Source organism: Vigna radiata, chromosome 3, assembly GCF_000741045.1.
Source record: "Vigna radiata var. radiata cultivar VC1973A chromosome 3, Vradiata_ver6, whole genome shotgun sequence".
NCBI classification, from domain to species: domain Eukaryota; kingdom Viridiplantae; phylum Streptophyta; class Magnoliopsida; order Fabales; family Fabaceae; genus Vigna; species Vigna radiata.
The window spans coordinates 7,056,736-7,077,197 of record NC_028353.1 but is presented as its reverse complement, the minus strand read 5'-3'; the positions used below and the strand labels follow the sequence as shown (position 1 = coordinate 7,077,197).

Here is a 20,462-nt window from a genome sequence, read left to right as displayed (position 1 = left end):
AAAGATATTAATAATTGACAAAGAAGAATAAAGTATGTGGCTTTAAAAGTTATTTAAAAGATAAATGTGCAGGATCTAAAACAGTTAAGATATACTTCATATTTAGTATTATTTTATACCATCATTTAAAATTCTTTTAGCTATTTTCAGTTTCATATTTATTTTTTCCACTCTTGTTATGCAATATTCATTGTGCAGTCAAATATAATATAAGATAGGAAAAATAAAAAAAATGTGATAAGATTTAAGATTACTTTTAATTTATACCATACAATAATTGCATATTTATTTCACAAGAACAAACTAATGACATAATGCAATACAAAAATATGACAAAATAACCCTTTTTTTTATAAGTCTGTTATAATTCTGACACGTTAAAATTGTAATTTCCTTCAAATAGTAAAAATAAACAGGTTTATTTAAAGGCGACTGACATTGTTATTTTGATAAATTAATTAATTAAATAGTTTAGTTATGCATAATAAAGTTATTATAATAAAAAATGTTTAACTAAGTTATACGTTTATGATAAATGTTAATATTTTTAATTAAATTTATATCCAATTGTGTTAATATTTTTCAATTAACAGATTATGTGTGATTACTATTTTATTTTATATTTTATTTATTTGTCTATATATGTTAAGATAGATGAGTGTTATATATATATATATATATATATATATATATATATATATATATATATATATATATACGTATTTAACATGTAGAGTAGTTGGTTTTTAATTTAGTTTATTTTCATAATGCAAAAACATACTATATCGACAAAATAAGACGAGAATAAATCTTTAGAAGATCCCTCTTGTATATTTTTGTTGTTGTGATTAGATAGTTATTTTATCTTACCATCCATTACAATTTGATATTTATTTAATTTTCATGTGATTTTATACAGTTTTTATTCTCATATTTTTAAAATATAATTTTGGTTAAATTTTGAATTTGTTTTATACTTATATATTTATAATTATATTTGAGCTAACTATTTCTTTTAATAATATCATAAACAAACAAGTTATATGAAAATAAAATAAATAAAGCACATGACAAAAAATGAGAAAAAAAAATCAAGTTACAAACTTTTGTACAAATATGATGATCAAATTCGTAAAAGAAACTAAAAATTTGAAATCTTATTTCAAAACATGAAGAGCATCAAAATTAGGATTTACTCTTCACTGTTTCTGTTAAATAAAAAGGATAATAACTAAACAGAAAGACTGAAATAAGGTTTCTGCTTTTAAAATATGTATATTTCTTTCAAAATTATCATTAATCTAGACAAAAGATACATTTCATTGTAATTTTTTTCATCTTTTTAATTAAACAGTTTAATCTTTTAATAGATAAAAAATAATCAAATAAATTTCTAATTGAAGATAGTGACTATAAATAAAAATTTTAAATCACCTTCAAAAAATATATATTAAAAAAATATGAGGACAGTAAAATCAATTTGAATAATATTAAAAAAATAAGAATACGGAAAAAAATAATCTTCAATCTTGTGTAACGGAATAAAACAGTAAAATCAATGAAATAATATGAGTTTGGGGATCTAAGAGAAGGCCCAATAGGAGTGAAGTGGGGCTATATATATATATATATATGTATCTGTATGTGTGTTTTACTATCTGTCACTCTCATCATCACACCACCCTCCTTCTTCTTCACCTCAAACCTCTTTTGCTTCTCTGCACCTTTTCTACTTCCACAAGCCATCAGTCATTCCACATTCTATTCCCCAATTTCACTCCTAAATATTTTCTATATAACCCTAATTTCACATTCAAACGCAAATCCAAAACATAAGCAACCCTCAATTCATCACCATGATGCTCAGACTTCGAAGCCGCGACGGCCTGGAGCGAGTAATCGTAGAAAACCCGCACACCACCACAGTGTCGGAGCTGAAGCGGATTATCGAAGCCCAATTGAGAATTCCGGTTCACAACCAAACCCTCTCCACCAACCAGAACCTTCTATTGGCGAAATCGCGTGAAGATCTCCATCGATTCACCGATATGGCCAACCCCGACCTCACTCTCTCGTCTCTCAACCTCGCCCACGGCTCAATCGTCTTTTTGACATACGAAGGCGAGCGCCACGTGGCGGGCCCCGCCTTCAACCCTGCGGGGTCCTTCGGCCGCAAGATGACCATGGACGACCTCATCGCCAAGCAGATGCGCGTCACGCGCCAGGAGAATCCGCACTGCGAGCTCGTCTCCTTCGACCGCGACTGCGCCAACGCCTTCCAGCATTACGTGAACGACACGCTGGCGTTCGCGGTCAAGCGCGGCGGCTTCATGTACGGCACTGTTTCCGAGGAGGGGAAGGTCGAGGTGGACTTCATCTACGAGCCGCCGCAGCAGGGTTCGGAAGAGAATCTCTTGTTTTTCAGAGACCCCGAAGAGGAGAAACTCGTGGAGGCTATTGCGGCGGGATTGGGGATGAGAAGGGTAGGGTTCATTTTCACGCAGACGATAAGCCAGGACAAGAAGGACTATACTTTGTCGAATAGGGAGGTGCTTCAGGCTGCGGAGTACCATGCTGAGAGTGGATTGAAAGAGTGGGTTACTGCGGTTGTTAAGCTTGAGGTGAATGATGATATGAGTGCGGATGTGCATTTTGAAGCGTTTCAGATTAGTGATGTGTGCGTGAGATTGTTCAAGGAAGGGTGGTTTGAGACTGAGATAAAGGAGGACGATGATCCCAAGTTGTCTAAGATGAAGAAGGATGTGGTTGTTGGGGTTAAGGATACCAAAGAAGTTGACAATGATTTCTTCTTGGTTGTCGTCAAAATCTCAGATCATCAGGTATGGTTCCTTGTTTGTATTCTCTTTATGATTGTTCCATGTCAATGTGATTGTGATTTTCTATTATGAGTTACCATGTTTGCTGAACTATGGTGGACGTCTGTTGTACTCGTCTTCTGTTCTGCCCTTAAGGCTGCACTTTAGCTCAGCCGCTAAGAGTTTTTCGTCGTCTATGATACCATTGGTTTTCTTTTACAACTGTTTGTTAAAGATTAATTATTTTTCTCATAACCATTAGGATAAACATCGAAATTTTTTGTTTTCACGAGGTGCTTGCAGTTTTAATCTTTAAACTGTAGAATTGCTGTTGATTCTGCCACAATTGGGGTTGCATGAACCCCTATTTTTTAAAATCGAAATTTTTTGGGTGGATGTGGAGAGGGAATCGATGGAAAGGAAATAATTTCAGATTCTTCTATTTTCTTTTGGAGCATTTGGGGTAACCATCAAATCCAGTACGTTTGACAATTTAATACTGATTTTAGGCAATTCACGTTGATATTTAATTTTGGTACCAAATAGTGGCTTAATCAGCGCTATTGTTGGGTATGGTTATTTTTATGGATGGATCAGTTGGACTGTATAGGGTATGAATTCATGGTAGTAAAGGAAGAGAATAGCTGTTTCAGCAGCCTAAGTTAATTCCACCCTTTTGACGATCTGCCTAATTAGATTCAGTGTACTGTAGTAAAATCAAGAAAGCCCGATTCAGAGTGAATTTCTCTTCTTCTATACATCAAGTTTAGTTAGTTAAAGTACCATGGATTCCATGGGGATGGATAGTGTGACATGATCTGGAAGTTTCCACAGATTTAGAGAACAGATTTCAGCGTATTGAAGTAATAAACGGATAATCCCTGTATTTTATGACTGAAAATTTGATCAACAAGCGCTAGTTTAATGTAAAACAGTGTTCTTTTTTAATCATGTCACTTAGTTGTTCTAGTCTTTAAGCTCTTTGGGGAATCAAGAAATATTTCACCTGTATTATTCTTCCTGCAAACTAGTTAATTCCCTGAACGTGATTTATCTGGAAGGTATATATTTTGGTTTAAGGAGTCTTCTAATAACTTAAAATGTGAAAAGAGTGTGGAAGGATCATATGATATTTCTTAGTTATCAATTGCTACTACAGAGGCTTTCTTTGTTAAATAGTCGTTCTGTACTTGTTAGGTATTGGATAGGTAATGATTGATGACCTAGCTTATTTTTGGTCCTTTTTTTTTTCCTTTATAGGAGAGAAGATGGACCAACTATAATTTTAAGAAAAGGAGTTTCTGTAATCAACGTTTTTAACAAAAAGAACTTAAAAAAATAAGCAGCTTCTAGTACAGTTGGTCCCGAGTTTTTAAAGGAGTTAGTTTTAGTAGTTTTTGACTTCTAGCCCATATTTTCCTTTTTGTTTTGAACTTCAGGATCCAGTAATTCCTTACCCAAAAAAATTTAACTCAATAAATATCTGTTAAGCTAAAAGAATAATAGCAATACTATTTAGGTAAAAAATCTAAGCTCTAAAATATGGTCTCTTTAGCCAGGGTTAGCCAAATTTATGTGCTGCAGATTGCTAAATGATTGACTATATTTTCTTTTCTCTCTTTATTTGAAGTAATAAACTGTAAAATGTTATACAGATGTCAACACAAGTTTTTTAATCTTTTTTTTGTATACCTGTGACTTGAACTCAGTATATGTTACTATAATTTCAGCCTTCATAAAAAAATGATTCTTTTCTTCAAAGCATAAAAATCATATAGTTTGATTTGTAAATTATAACCGTCAGTAACTTACCAGTGTATTGTCACCAAAATGCAGGGTCCTCTTTCTTCATCGTTTCCCATTGAGAACCGGAACACTCAGATGACTATGAAGGCTTTGAAGAATCATTTGGACAGGACAAAAAGTCTTCCATTTGTGAAGCGAATTTCTGATTTTCACCTTCTTCTTGTATTGGCAAGGGTTTTAGACTTGAATGCTGATGTCCCTGCATTGACGGCATGTGTGCACACACAGACTTCTATTCCAGAAGGTTACCAGATCCTTATTGAGTCTATGGCAAGTACCGCTTGATGCTTTATGCAGGAACTGTGGCAAAATGGTGTCAAGAGAATTATGCACTCTGCATTCAGGCCCTTTGCAGCAACACGGTGCATATTGCTCCATAGCACTCGCACAATGTTTATGTTTGAGATTTGTACATTGCTTCTTCGTAGTATTGCCACTGAAAATCTCGGATCTCTCGATTTACTGAAAATGAGCTGATATGGTTCACTTGTTATATTGTTTAAATTAATTAGATATAACTCTTACCACCATTAATCACTATTTTAAGGGTGATAATGTTTCAAATTATATAGTATGAAGACGATGTTTTTAACTGTGTTCGCGGCTTCTGCACAATGTCTATTCACATACACTGCGTGTTCAGTAGGTATCGATCTTATCTATGAGCAATTTCGTTAATATTGTGCTCCGTGAAGGTTTCTAGGCACGCATGAAGGTCTTGTCCTACGTTACCTTCCTATTTCTAAAGGCAAAAAAAGTACTGGAATGTGATGCCTGTGTATCTTCTGCATCCAATGAAATATAATAGAGTTTTTTTTTTGTAAGGACTTTTAAAAAGAAAAGGCAATAAATATATATTTTTTTAAAACATAAATACATTATGCATTGACTGATTTATCAAAAAGAAATCTTAATGACTTTTTAAATTAATATAAACTAATTGAATATAGGCACCAAAATCTTAAAGCATAAATGATGACACTAATTCCCTCTATTCATTTTGAAGTTTGGATCTTTTAACATATTTACAATTTAATATTTTAGATTTTAAGATGATACATACTTTTTAATTATATTCTTAATTTAACTAATGTGGAAAAGAAAAAAATTAGTTAGGACTATATAAAAAAATTAATAAAACGTAAACATAATTTGAACTAAAAAAAACAAAAAGTATAAAATAAGCAACTCGCTTGAAAATTATATTTACATAAAAAAGACTATAAAGATAACACCACTTAAAAACATTCTTTGCACTTCTCAATTGAAGGTCGAATGAAATTGAGAACAAAATATTCGTATACATTTTGATGAAAATAAATTTAGAATTAGTAATATCCCAAATCGATTTATCACATATTTATATTTTGTTTCTAAAATTTATTTGACTCAATTTGAATTACGTATAGCAAAAATCAATTTGTTCTATTTTAAATTGGATAACCTAATAAAATAAAATAAAAACAAATAAAAAGATGAAACGGATAGAATTATAAAAACATGCCATGTAATAACTATTATTCTTAGAGGGAAATGGATTAAAGTTCTACATATTCAAAATATTATTCAGTTTAGAATTGTAAAATTGAAACTAATTTGAAATAACTCAATTTTTCTTTCCATGCACCAGAAAAATCTCAATTATTAATCGAACCCGTGTCTACGGATTGTTCGGTTGGGTTGGATTTTACGCACCATGTGGTTTTGGGTGGGTGTGGATTTGGATGGTAGATAGTTGTGAATTGGCGGGAGATTTCTTAACTATTATTTGCAGTGCCAAAACTCTTCATCCCAGTTGCTGCTACTTCTTCTACCGGGACTCAGTGTGAAATCGTTGATTCGCTCTGTTGAAGAAGCATCGTTAACAGATGGAAGATCCAGCTCCTCCTTCTGAAGCATCAAATCGACCCCCTCGTGTCAGTTTCCGATCTCACACTTAACACACTTACCTGTTCCTTCTCTTTTCTTCTCAGTCGTGCTGTGATTTGACCTAATTTTGTTTCGCTTGTTTCAAATTAAGCAGAAGAGGGGCAGGCCTCCCAAACACCTCCCCAAGGAGCACGACGGCGACGCCATGAACCGCGACAGGACCACCGAACACGCGTACCGAGAGAGTTCGCCCGACGATTTCGACGAAGCGCGCAACAAATTCAAACGAGGTCGCGCTTCGGAAGGAACCTCAAGTGTCGCGCACAAACCCTCTGACCAAACCCTAATCGGTAAACTGAACACTCTCTGCTACTTTTCTTACTGCTAAAAAAATCTAGGGTTCAAATTTTTAACTTACACAGTTGATATCTGCACCGTTTTGTTGATACTGTGATTAGAGAAACTATGCTTAGTTTTTTTGTTATGAATAGATTTTAAATGCCGTGTGTATGTAATTAGGTAAGTCGTTTTACTTGGCATGGTAGATTTTGTTGTGCAGTAACTGGACCGGGGCTAATTTTTTTTTGTTTGATTTTCTGAAGAGGTGATAAAAGGAAATGGCAAATTTATTCCTCATGCGGTCAAATTTTGGGTTGAGCGCTATGAAAAGGATCCGAAACCTGCAATGGTTGATCTCCTGACAATGCTGTTTGAGGTAATAGGAAATTCTCAAGCAGTTTCAAAGAATGTAGGACTACTGGCATTAGACACTGTAGTTTCATTCATATAAATAAAAGGTGAAAGGTAGACTTGGAAAATATGTTGGAAACTTTATTATCGTCATTGTTCGTAAATAACCTTATTGATTTATGAACGCTTACGGACAGTAACAAGGTGAATCTTTAAGTGTAGGCATGCGGAGCCAAGTACTACGATAAAAGTGATCTTGTGGATGAGACTGATGTTGATGAAGTTGTAATTGCTCTGGTCAATTGTGCTAAACGGGTATACGACATGTTCCCTTTTATTTTTGTTTCTTGTTTATTGTTCTTATTTTATTTTTTATAATTTACATACTTTTAAGCAGTGTTAAGGCCAACAGTATACAATTGCCAAGTCTGTGACATCCTCTATTGTGACATAATACTCAAATCATGGGTTAGATGTGGACCTTTGTCATCTCTTTTGTTACCCCTTTTGACATTTTAGGGTGCAGTTGAAGATTATCAGAATTCCAAAAAGAAAGAAATTAAAAACTTCAAAGAGAATCTAGAGTCATTCTGGGATAATTTGGTTCGGGAATGTCAGCATGGGCCATTGTTTGATCAAGTTTTATTTGACAAGTGCATGGACTATATCATTGCACTGTCATGGTTAGTGAGCTTACTTCAAACTTCTGACTCTATGAAAATATATATATATACCATGACTCATCTGTTGCTGTACCAATGTAGCACCCCTCCAAGAGTTTACCGTCAAGTTGCATCATTGATGGGTCTTAGGCTGGTCTCATCATACATTACCATAGCTAATATGCTTGGTGCTCAAAGAGAGACTACTCGTAGACAGTTGGATGCTGAGAAAAAGAAAAGAACTGAGGGGCCTCGAGTGGAGTCACTAAATAAAAGGTTTTCTGATACTCACGAGAGAATAACTTTGTTGGAGGAGATGATGCGCAAGATTTTTACTGGGTACGAGTTTACTAAACTAAGATTGTTATTATTTAAAGGAAAGAAAGCAACATTTTACCACCAGTATTGAATTTGTTTTGGCTGTAGATCTAACCTGCCCATTTAATGTTTTTTTGAAGGTTATTTGTGCACCGCTACAGAGACATTGACCCGAGTATTAGAATGGCATGCATTGAATCATTGGGTGCATGGATCCTTTCATATCCATCACTTTTTCTGCAGGATTTGTACTTGAAATATCTTGGATGGACTCTGAATGACAAAGTATTGAACATATTTTTATGTTCTTATCATGCAGCATTTAATTGTTCATGTACTGCACAACTTACTGTCTTGCTGTAACTTTTTCTCCCACCCTCGAATTTGTAGAATGCTGGTGTAAGAAAGTCTTCTATAAACGCTCTGCAAAATCTCTATGAGGTGGATGATAATGTACCAACCCTTAGCTTATTTACTGAAAGATTTTCGGGCAGGATGATTGAGCTGGCTGATGACATTGATGTTTCTGTGGCTGTTCATGCCATAGGTCTTGTTAAGCAACTACTAAGGTCTGAATTTCAAACCTTTTTCAATTGATATATATTAACTGTTTACTTATGAGTTTTGATGCAATAGATTGTAAATTGTTAATTGAATCAATTGTATCTTTGGTTTACTGCAGACATCAACTTATTCCTGAAGATGACTTGGGTCCTTTGTATGATTTGTTGATTGATGATCCCCCAGAAATCAGGCATGCAATAGGAGCATTAGTGTATGATCACTTAATTGCTCAAAAATTTAACACCTTCCAATCAGGATCAAAAGGTCTTATGTCAATCCATATATTTTTACTTTTGTATTGAATTTCATTATTTTTACAAATTGTGATGAGACAATTTTTTTTTTTTACAGATGAAACTTTCAATAACTCTGAGGTCCATATAAAGAGAATGTTGCGAATTTTGGAGGAGTTCCCTCAAGATCCAATTTTGAGTATTTACGTAATTGATGATGTGTGGGAATACATGGCTGCTATAAAGGTATGTAAGCCCTGTTAATACTAGGAAAAATATTGAATAAAGTGATGCCCCCTCCTTTTGACCATCACGTGTTTAACTCCTTACTCACGCATAATATTCCAATCCTGGCTAGGATGCGCTTTGTTGTAGGTAAATGCAAGGGATGGGGTAGAAGGATAAAAATATTTTAGAGTATTGCATTCTTATAATAGGTAACAAATTCTAGAGTTCCCGCCTTGCTTAGGCATGTTGCTCTTTGGTAAAAAATTCTAGAATATTCCAATCCTTACTAGGACATGCCTTACCTGGAACTTTTGTTAATTAAGCAGTGCTGCAACATTCGTAATGAATTTGTTACATATATCTTCCTAATGAATTCTTGCTACGTTTTAAAGATTCCACAAATGTAGATTGAGTACAAATCTGAATTCCTGGGTATGATCTCACTCTTCTGAGTTTTTGTACGATGTATACTTTTTGCACATCCTCTGTATGTTCAGGAGTTGCTGACCTCTGGATATTATGTCAATGGTGCACCTAAAATTGTTCGGGTCATAGTTAGTGTTGTACTGTTTAGTGGTTTCTTGATGGTACTTGATATTTTGTTTGCAGGATTGGAAGTGCATCATAACAATGCTGCTTGATGAAAATCCATCAGTAGAGCTATCTGACAGTGATGCAACAAACTTGGTGCGGCTCCTGTGTGCGTCTGTGAAGAAAGCTGTTGGAGAGAGGATTGTCCCTGTTACGGATAACAGAAAACCATACTACAGCAAAGCCCAAAAGGTTTGTGTCATCTTGGCCTTTTAAACTTTTTAAATCCAAATATGACGTATTTGTTTTTATTAACTCCTACACCCAATGATTTTTTTATACTGATCTTTGATGTGTATGTTGCACATGATGGTTAATGTTTATTTTGACATAATTTAGCAATCCATGCTTTCATGTACAGTATATATAATTTATTCTTATTGTCATTTCTAATTTATTTTGGATTTTTTATTCTGTTTTTGAAGTGTAAATATTTGATTGCTTCAGGAATTCATTGCATTAAATTATTTTCGTTGCCTAAGAATGCATTTGTTCGATACCCAATCAGTAACAACCGAGTACTATTTGAAAACATTCATTGTGATGGAAGGTTTGTTTTATTATTCATTGTGACAGCCCCTAATTTCTTTCCTCCAATTAATGACAGGATGTGTTTGAAAATAACAAACAAGAAATAACTGTTGCTATGATGAAGACATACCCATTACTCTTGAGAAAGTACATTTCAGATAAAGCAAAAGTGTCATCACTGGTTGAGATTGTTTTGCATATGAACCTTGAATATTATTCCTTGAAGAGGCAGGAACTGGTAGGTGAATTTTTCTGTGTCATTTCAGATTTTCTATGTTGTTTCTGAAAAACCTGATTAGTGCTTGCTTTTCAGAATTTCAAAAACTTACTGCAGCTCGTGAAAGACACATTTTTTAAGCATGGTGACAAGGATCCTCTTAGGGCTTGTGTGAAGGCAATTGATTTTTGTTGCATGGAAAGTCAAGGTGAATTGCAAGATTTTGCTCGTATTAAATTAAAGGAACTTGAAGATGAAATTGTTGCTAAGCTGAAATCTGCTATTAAGGAAGTAGTGGTATGTTCTATGCAATTCAAATTTCATAACTTTTGTTACTTTAGCTTCTTGTCGGAGAAACTTAACATATAGTGAGATGACACTGCAGGATGGTGGTGATGAATATTCTCTTCTTGTAAACTTGAAGAGGTTGTATGAACTGCAACTGAAAAGATACGTGCCTATTGATAGCCTGTATGAAGACATTGTCAGTGTGCTACGTGGTTCTAGGAATAATATGGAGGATGAGGTAAGTGGTTTCTCACAACGGGTTATTATTTTGTAACATAATTACTTGTGTTCAATTATTAATTTTCTGCTTATTCACATTCAGGTTGTTGGTTTCCTGCTTCTGAACATGTATTTGCATCTGGCTTGGAGTCTACAGTCTATAGCAAATGAAGAAGCTGTTTCTGGCGCATCCTTAACTTCTCTTTTGTCTAAGCGTGATACCTTGTTACAAGAACTTGAGTACTTTCTTAACTTGGCTGCTGACAACAAGGAAGGGGGTAAACCTGGAAGTGAACTTGCTTGCAGAGTAAGAAGGCTCCCATTTGTCTGCTTTTTTCTTTGTTGAATATAAATACATCATGTCTCCATTCTCTTGATTTGATCTGATGAATATTTTATTCCCAAAGGTATGCACCATACTTGCAGAAACATGGTTCTTATTTAGAACATCAAATTTCAGAAAGACACAACTCGAAGCACTCGGATATCAGCCAGATGCAATTATGCTTCGGAAGTTTTGGGAACTTTGTCAACAACAGCTTAATATTTCAGGTGAACATGGACTGATGTGATGGACTAGTACTGAGATTCATTCTATTTTGTAATTAAACTGAAACTACACAATTTTTTTTTGTGTACTGTCTGTAGTTTGAACTTGGCACTTGAAGAATGCATTGCTTATATAATTGGTTTTATTGATTTAGTGATAGATGTCTCTTTCACTTGCCAATCAATTTTTAGATGAGGCAGAAGATGAAGATGTTAATAAAGAGTATGCTGTGGAGACAAATAGAGATGCTGTGATGATTGCTGCTGCAAAGCTGATTGCAAATGATGTTGTTCCAAAGGTGGATTGTTATTTTGTTTATGTAAAGTTATGACTATTTCTTCTTTTTATTGGGAAAAATGTTTATGTTGCTTGTGAAATGTCTTGATGTCAAAATTTGACTATTCCTGATGTAGGAGGATCTTGCTTCTGAGATTATTTCTCATTTTGTGATGCATGGGACTAGTGTGACTGAAATTGTAAAGCATCTGATCACAGTTTTGAAGAAAAAGGATGTTGATTTGGCTTTCATTTTTCTGGAAGCGCTTAAAAAGGTTAGTCTTTTGGAGCATTTCCTAAATGGTAGATATATTTGGATTTTCTTTTGTCTTTACAAGTTCTATTTTAGCAGTGATAAACAGTCCAATTTTTGCCATGTGTCCTGTTTACTTTAAATCTAAATGTAAAAGTATTTCATGAGTGTGTATTCTTGGTCAACACAAATTGACATGAACTCATATTATTCTTGTGATGACACTCCTATTTACTTGAAATCTGAATACAAAAGTTACTTGCAATATTTTATATTTAAAGTAAGATATATAAGTAAATATTTGCCTCTAATTGCTAAGAAGATTCGTTATCTTAATAGAAAGGAACGGTACTATACCTAAGAAACAAAATGAATATTATGTTTCGGAGTGCTTCCCATTTCAAACTCTCTAATTTTTCAATTTAAGCTTGGGCCCAATGTTTTGCATAGCTGAACATAGGACTCACTTCTTTCCTGGAAGAAGTGGTTCAACTGAGCTTGTCTTTGCCATTCTTTCTGGAATTATAGTTTGCACTGGTTGGAAATGAGGGTCTAGTTTCCACCATCCTTTTCCTCAGGAAGAACACCATATTTATATTTCACCCTCCCGCCCCATCTTTTATGGTTCTTTTGTAAGTCATCAATTTATTTGGCAGGCATACCATCGCCTTCTGGTCAATATCTCTGGTAGTGAAAATGGTTCTTCCGAAAACAATTCTTTAGGATGTAAAGATCTGGCTGCTAGGCTTTCTGGAACATTTATTGGTGCTGCCCGGATGAAATACAGGCCTGAAATTTTAAAAGTCGTTAGGGATGGCATTGAATATGCTTTTATTAATGCCCCAAAACAATTGTCATTTCTTGAAGAGGGAGTGCTTCATTTTTTGCCAAAACTCCCTGCACCAGATTTAAATGAAATGTAAGAGTCTGTTTCTCATGTGCTTGGTGTTATTTATAACTATTTGTAGTAATATACATTTTGATTCGTATTCTTTATGAAATAGATTGAATGATGTTCAACAAAGAGCACAAAATGTCAATACAGAGGAAAATCCCAGTGGATGGCGTCCCTTCCACACATTTATTGCCTACTTACGAGAAAAATGTGCAAAGAATGAGGGATTTCAAGGTAATTTATACATTTTTTTTTTCATTCTTAGGTATGTACCACAGCCAAATACTTTCCGTCTTTAAGCAATTGTGGCTTTTATCTGACTGAAACATATTATATGAAATAGTGATTATTTATTTTGCAAATTTTGGAAAATTCAAGCCAATATGTAACTAGTGAATAACATTTGCCAAATTCTTTTTTCCAGTTTCGACTTGATTAACTAATTGTTGTTTGTAAGTTCATTCTGGATACAATATGCTTGGCTGGGCTTTCCTGACTTTGTCATTTACCTTTTATTGATTCTTCTTTTGGTTGTTATTCTTGTCTTTTTTACATTTCTCTCTATAAACACTTGTGGTCTCATTTTATGTGGTGCAATGCAATTTTTTGTTAGCTTTTCATTAGCGTATATTTTGTTCATGTGAAATATATCCCCTCAGATGGATTTTTTGTTCCAATATAGAATGAGTGTATTATATAAGATATGGTGGTAAAGTCCAAAATTGGTGAATGGCTTGACCCATGAGTTAGGTTGTAGGTTTCAATGCATTGTAGATGCATATTAGTAAAAATAGACTTGTGATGAGAATGGTATTTTTAATTTTACTTTGAGGCCCTTTTTGGTGGGGGGATGGATGAAGATGGAGAGAAGGGTAAGTGGATTTGGTAGTTTGGTGAAGAGGATGAAAAATAATTGAAGACGATAGGCAAAAACACTTTAAAAATAAATTACTATTTTTCCCTGTTTGGTTTGTATTGCATAAGGTGACAGGGTATAATGAGTATTAACTATACAAATAATTGATCTCTTATCAACTCAATCAAATTGCTCAATTTTCAAAAAAAAAAAAAAAAAAAAAAAAAAAAAAACTCTTTCTTTCCTTTCTACTGTTCGTAACAACTTAATGGCATGATTGATAACACGCGCTGGTTAGGAAGGACCCTGTATAAAAGATATTCTTTACTGAAAAGTGATACGACCAAGAAACTCAGATATATTCGTTAGGTATAATTTTATTTCTGAAGCAAATAAAATAGCTGCTAACTTAGGTACTTGGGATTCTATATAATCAAATTAGGTTGGGGCTATAGCGTGAGAATAAATCAAAGTTAAGTTGCTATTAGATGTTTAATGATGACTTTGCCACTGTTGTAGCATACTGGCAGTGAAATTGATCGTGGGCGGTGCAGGTGGTGGGTATGACCTCATTAATGTGTTCAGTTACGGTTAGATGTTTAGTGATAACTTTGCCACTGTTGTAGCATAGTGGCAGTGAAATTGATCATGTGCAGGTAGTGGGTATGACCTTATTAATGTGCTCAGATATGATTGTATGCATTTGGTAAATATGCCGCTAATTTCAAAACACTGCAGTTGCAATTGTAAATTCGTAGTTCTTTTACATATTCATTTCTTTTCGGCTCTAGTTCTCGGGTTTTGTACTTGTGTTTCAGTTTCCATGACTAGACAATTGCTTGTGTCTAAAATGTGCTTCATTCAGTGGTAGTCGTAATACTTTTGAGTTGCCCGCCTGCACGAGCACAACATATGAAATGAAAAATTTTCCTTTAGCATCCCACCTTGCTACGATTTTATATTTTTCACAATTTTGGTAATATTTTTATGACATCAAATATCTTCTCCCTTTTTTCTGTGTGCTACATGATGTACTTAAGATTACAATGATGGCTATATACAGTATGTTTGGTTCGTAAAGGCTATTTTTTGTGAAATAATCATCTTTTACCAGTCCTTGGAATGCTTTTAATTAACTCTTTTGGGCACAAATTGGTTAATTTTTCAGATGAAAAAGAAGGGGTTTCTGTTAGGCGTAGGGGCCGGCCACGAAAGAGGCAAAACATACCAGGAAAGAAGCTTTTTGATGACCAAAGTTCAAGCGAAGATGAGGATTCCATCAGTGCATATGAACAAGATGCACAAGACGAAGGGAGAAGACAGGAGGAGGAGGATGAAGATGCTCCCCTGATAAATTCAATCAGATCATCATCCAAGCTTAGGTCACTTGGAGTTTCAAGGGAGGAAAGCAAAGCTCAGACAGGGAATTCTAGTAGACCTACAGATAATTTATCTGCTTCGAGAACATCAGGTATCGTGCATTAGCAAATCAAGGTTGTCGTGCTGCTAGCGATGAATAAAAGATAAAAATACAGCATTTTAAAACAAATTTGCACGTCTGACTTCGGAATTGAATTTTGCTTTTCCAGCCTAGATAATGAAGTGCTTGTTTGATAATTGATATTTTCTCCTATTTAAATTTATAAAGTCATTGCGCGGAGGCATATGCTTATCTCGTGCGTTGCTGCTCCATTTGTAATTCAATCTTGTCTTGAGCTTTTCTGATCGAGGCTGCAATTTCTATGGAAATTTTACAGGCTTTGAATTTCTTTTCGGAAACAAAAGATAATTGGTTGTAGCTGTTATGTTGAACTGCTTTGATATTTATATTTTTTCTGGTTATTGTTGCCTCCTGTTAATAAATATATATATATATATATATATATATATATATATATATATATATATATATATATATATATATATATATATATATATATATATGGTGAACGCTTGGTTTAACTCGAGTCCCTTTGTCTTTCATTGTGCAGGGGCATCAAGCTAGTCTTCCACAGTTGTAGTTTTAAATTGTATGTTGGCAATTGCTTTTGACACTAACTATTACACTTGTAAGATTAGGAGTAGCTGTTTGTAATTCAACTTGCTGAATGTATATATAGATGTTTCTTGTTCTAATCAAGGTTGTCGGCCTTACTGCTGAAAATAAATTCAGTATAGTTCCCTGGCCAATTTGAACTGGAAGAGTTGGCTGGTCAACATGTTGTTTGATTCAGTGCCGATTATCATATACTTGAAATTATGACTTCAAAAATAGATCATAGAATGAAATGAATTTTATTGTGAATACTAAAATTAGTTGGTTGTTTTATTGTGAATTGAAATAGTTTGAATTTTAAAATTACTTGGTTTGTACTTAAAAAAGTTATTTTTTATTATTTTACTTTATAATTGGAAAATTTTCATTAAATATTAAAATAATGAACCAGATTTAACTCATGAAAAGAAGGAGGAAAGTAAGCAATCATTTAAGTATGGTAATTTTTGTTTAAATCAAGTTTATACGTTTAAATACACAAGGCAACTTGAGGTTCTTTTTATTCTTTTTACATTTCAAACTCAGATTTCAGACTGGTTAGGTTCAACCTTTTTATATTCTTAATTCATACAACGAAAACATTCAAATGTTTGAGATTATGAATAGACCTGGCCGTAATAGCCTGGCAAATTACCTTTCTTAAATACATTTTTTATAATTCTTAAAACTGAAATAATAGTATTTTTTTTTAAATGAAAAACTAGACAGTTGGCCTGATAGAAAGAACGTGGATTTTTTTTTTATTTATCTGTGATGTTACATTTTGTTATAGATTTCTCAAAAATTTATTGTTGAATTCTAAATTAAGTATATAAAATACAGTGTTAGACTTTGAAATAAAAATAATAAATTTTTTTGAAAAAAAAACAGAAAAAAGTAGAGTGGTATATTTATAATTAAGAAGAATTAATTTAATTTTAGACTAAAATATTTTTTTGTTTGTTCGTAGTATACAATTTGGTCTCTTTATTTTCTTTTTTCAATTAAGTCTCTTCTTTCTTTAAATCAATTTAAGTCGTATTTGTATATATCACGTTCATAATATTTTGAATTTTCTTAATTTATTGTTTTGATATTTTTTAAGTGTTTTCTCGAGTGTTAGGTTTATGTCATGTTACATTTTTAATATCATATCAATGTTACCTCACAACGTAATATTATCTCTTTAACATCAAAAATGTAATTAAGTTTAATTAAAGCTTATATATACATGTTAAAATATATTTTTAGAATTTATATATTCAAATTAATTTTATTATTTACTTTAAATTTTAAAAAATACCTACTTTAAACTTATATTTTTTTAAAATTATTAAAAATGTAAAATATAAAATTACATTTATAATTTTAAAAATTTAATATTTGAAATGATTTAAAATGATGTATTTTCATTTGTTAGCTCGTTTATAATTTTTTTTAAAAAAAAATAAGCTAAAAAATGAGGATACTTTTTTTTTAAACTCTTTCAACTAATTTAAAAATTACAAATACCAATTCATATTTACAATTTTAATATTATAGAAATTATAAGCTTGAAATAGGTATTATATATATGTGAAGTTTTATTTTTTATATGTGAAATATTTTTTTATCAATTCAAAATAATCAAATAAGGATATACTACCTCTTTTTACATTAAAAAAATCTTATATGGTGTGTTATCTTAGGATCGAATACTAGATGTATATGTGTATGGATTAAAAACTTATACTTCTATCGTACAAAAGACTATAATTTAAAATAAAAATAGCTAGATCAAATCAATAATTTTTTTTTTTCAATAGGTAATTGTTAAAATTTTTACATTAACTAAGGATAAGACCAATTCAGTGTAAGATGCAAACCTCATCCTATAAACTATTTTGTGGGATTGAGTTATGCTTAAAGTCCACTATTAATTTTACTAACTAAATTGATTTGAGCTTCAATCAAGCATCTTCAAAACCAATAAGTACCTAGTTATTGGCTGTGTGCTCAATAATTTAAAAAACAAAAACTGTATTTTTTTTCAACATTGAACGATTAATTCGTATATATACATTTTTTATATACTTTTGTCCAGTATTATAGAACAAAAATAACATGTTTTAACATTGAACTATTCATTCTTATTCTCTCTCTTTTTTTTTATGACTTCGTCCATTGTAAAAGTGGTTAAATCAGAGAGAAAAAGAAGATAGTATTGATCATGTATTTCTCACATTAATCTCTCAGTTATAATTATATTCATATATTTTAGTGTGTTTATTAATTTTAGATATATATTCAGTTGTAACAAGAAGATTATTTTGATTAAAGAAGACATTTCTAATCATTTAATAACTAAGACTATGAATGTTATATTATTGTAAGAGTTAATGGTGCCTTGTGGTGGAGAAAATATTCATAATATTATTGTTGTCATTTGGGTGTGTTTCTTAAAGTACGAATTTAGACTGTCGGATTTGATACATAGGAACGCCATGATAAAATCATTACTAAGCTTAAATTCACAATTATCGAAATTTTGATGGGCTTCTACCAAACTCAATTTCATAGTTTTTGGTCCTATTCAGTATTATCTTTATTTAAATTAAAGATAAACTTCGAACATTAAAAAAATCACTTTGAAAAAAATTGAAACAAAAATAATATAAGTAACATATTTCTTAGCTAACCACAATTAAAATTATTTTTCTAAAACCAAATCTAATATCTTTGAAGTAAAAAATATTTCACTACCTAAATCGTGTATTTTATTTAATCTTAAGAGCTAACATGGAAAAAAAAAAAAACTAAAAAGGAGCAAAAAATCTTATTAGAATACTCCACTATTTGAAAAATAAACATACTTATAGTTAAGGCACTCCTTTATAATTTTTTTAAAAAAATGGGAGTATAATTAAAGAATTGTAGGTCTTTTGGGTCTGAGATATACCAGTTAGCCCATTGATAAAAGCCCAAATAAAAGCCCGTTGGACATATCCAAAACCCTAGTGATCTGCTCCAGTATATAACAAAATGTAAAGATGGTTTATTAAGACTGATAGCTCCTTCTATCCCAAAGCTCAGCGCAGAGAGTGAGAGAGAAACCCTAGGTGAGGAGCAATGCCGGCTGGTCACGGTTTGAGATCTCGCACGAGAGATTCGTTCTCTCGTCCCTTCAGGAAGAAGGGAACCATCGCCCTCACAACTTATCTTCGAACTTACCACATCGGCGATTACGTTGACATCAAGGTTAACGGCGCCGTCCACAAGGGTATGCCTCACAAGTTCTACCATGGCCGCACCGGTCGTGTTTGGAACGTCACCAAACGCGCCATTGGTGTCGAGGTTAACAAACAGGTATTCACTTTCCCGGAAACCATAACGCCGTTATTGCTTTTCTTCTGGATTTGTCATGTTGTCTATTTAATATTATTCGTCGTATTAATGCATGGAGTGTCAATTCTTTGTTTTCCATGCGTTGTTGATTTTAGTTTCAAGGTTTACATCTGTGTTCTCTAATTCGTATTTTGTGCCTTCAACGCGTTACTTTTGGTCTATTGGTGTGTTCTGATGTTGTTTTATTTGTTTGATTTCTTCCTAGGAAATTAATTTTAGTTTGTAAGGTTTTTGTTCTGAACTCGTGGGTATGCCTTTTGAAATAGGGGAATAGGGGATTTCTTGTTATATAAGGAGTTTGTTTTGTTCAGGTGGGGAACAGAATTATTAGAAAGAGGATTCATGTGCGTGTTGAGCATGTGATGCCTTCAAGGTGCACTGAGGAGTTCCGTTTGAGGAAGATCAAGAATGATCAACTAAAGGCGGATGCTAAGGCAAAGGGGGAGAAAATTAGCACGAAGAGACAACCCGAGGGCCCCAAACCAGGTTTCATGGTGGAAGGAGCTACACTAGAAACTGTCACTCCCATTCCTTATGACGTGGTTAATGATCTTAAAGGAGGATATTAGTAATTTTTACTGTTTGTTGGTTTGCCAGTTGGTTTTTAGTTTTGGATTACTCGTTCTAAGGCCAGTTGTAAACAATTTTGATGGTTTGATTCTCCAAATACAATTATGTGTTCTATTTTATTCGGTATTTAATGAGCTTTACATCCTATGATTTGCGTATAATGTTCATCATGATTAGCAATGGCTATATTTGATTTGCTATGGATGATTTATAAGCGGTTTGAGTTTTTTTTTTTAAAATGTCATTTCCATTATATTATTGTTCAGGAGCCCGGATAAATGGTCGAAAGTGATTGAATACAAGAAACATTTTTTTGGTAAATATCTGTGCTCTGAACTGTGATTTTGACCAAGCTTCTGGCACAGTGTTAATAGAGTTTGATGCCAGAGAAATCATTTAGACAGCTCTTGATTGTATGATTTGTTTTATAATATGGTATATTTAGTTATCCCAAAACGAATCTTTATCTAAGAAACCTCGAGATTGGTTTTTCGATTGCCATTATGGTAGTTTGATTTAGAGTATAGACTGGTTGACCCTTAATCAAATGGCTGTTCTCATGCTTCAATTTTTTTTTGTACATGTATTTTGGGTAGAAATTGTGTCAAATA

General features: G+C 32.9%; 3 protein-coding genes across 3 annotated transcripts; all 3 read left to right on the top strand.

The window, feature by feature from the left end:
• Positions 1 to 1,648: 1,648 nt before the first annotated feature.
• Positions 1,649 to 5,214, top strand: LOC106756704 (NPL4-like protein 1). The gene is made up of 2 exons (XM_014639239.2): positions 1,649 to 2,840; positions 4,653 to 5,214. The coding sequence occupies exons 1-2, from the start codon at positions 1,857 to 1,859 to the stop codon at positions 4,905 to 4,907; spliced, it is 1,239 nt and encodes a 412-aa protein (XP_014494725.1). The 5' UTR covers positions 1,649 to 1,856; the 3' UTR covers positions 4,908 to 5,214.
• Positions 5,215 to 6,237: 1,023 nt separating this feature from the next.
• On the top strand, positions 6,238 to 16,136 carry LOC106757685 (sister-chromatid cohesion protein 3). Its single transcript, XM_014640432.2, has 22 exons — positions 6,238 to 6,538; positions 6,646 to 6,841; positions 7,094 to 7,206; positions 7,404 to 7,496; positions 7,701 to 7,864; positions 7,946 to 8,182; positions 8,302 to 8,446; positions 8,552 to 8,730; positions 8,844 to 8,989; positions 9,077 to 9,204; positions 9,796 to 9,969; positions 10,385 to 10,546; positions 10,622 to 10,822; positions 10,911 to 11,051; positions 11,136 to 11,339; positions 11,440 to 11,584; positions 11,774 to 11,880; positions 11,996 to 12,133; positions 12,768 to 13,030; positions 13,116 to 13,240; positions 15,031 to 15,333; positions 15,854 to 16,136. The coding sequence occupies exons 1-22, from the start codon at positions 6,491 to 6,493 to the stop codon at positions 15,865 to 15,867; spliced, it is 3,426 nt and encodes a 1,141-aa protein (XP_014495918.1). The 5' UTR covers positions 6,238 to 6,490; the 3' UTR covers positions 15,868 to 16,136.
• A 2,792-nt stretch (positions 16,137 to 18,928) lies between these two features.
• On the top strand, positions 18,929 to 19,998 carry LOC106757201 (60S ribosomal protein L21-2). The gene is made up of 2 exons (XM_014639819.2): positions 18,929 to 19,242; positions 19,593 to 19,998. Exons 1-2 carry the CDS (start codon positions 19,006 to 19,008, stop codon positions 19,848 to 19,850), a joined length of 495 nt encoding a protein of 164 aa, XP_014495305.1. The 5' UTR covers positions 18,929 to 19,005; the 3' UTR covers positions 19,851 to 19,998.
• Positions 19,999 to 20,462: the final 464 nt, after the last annotated feature.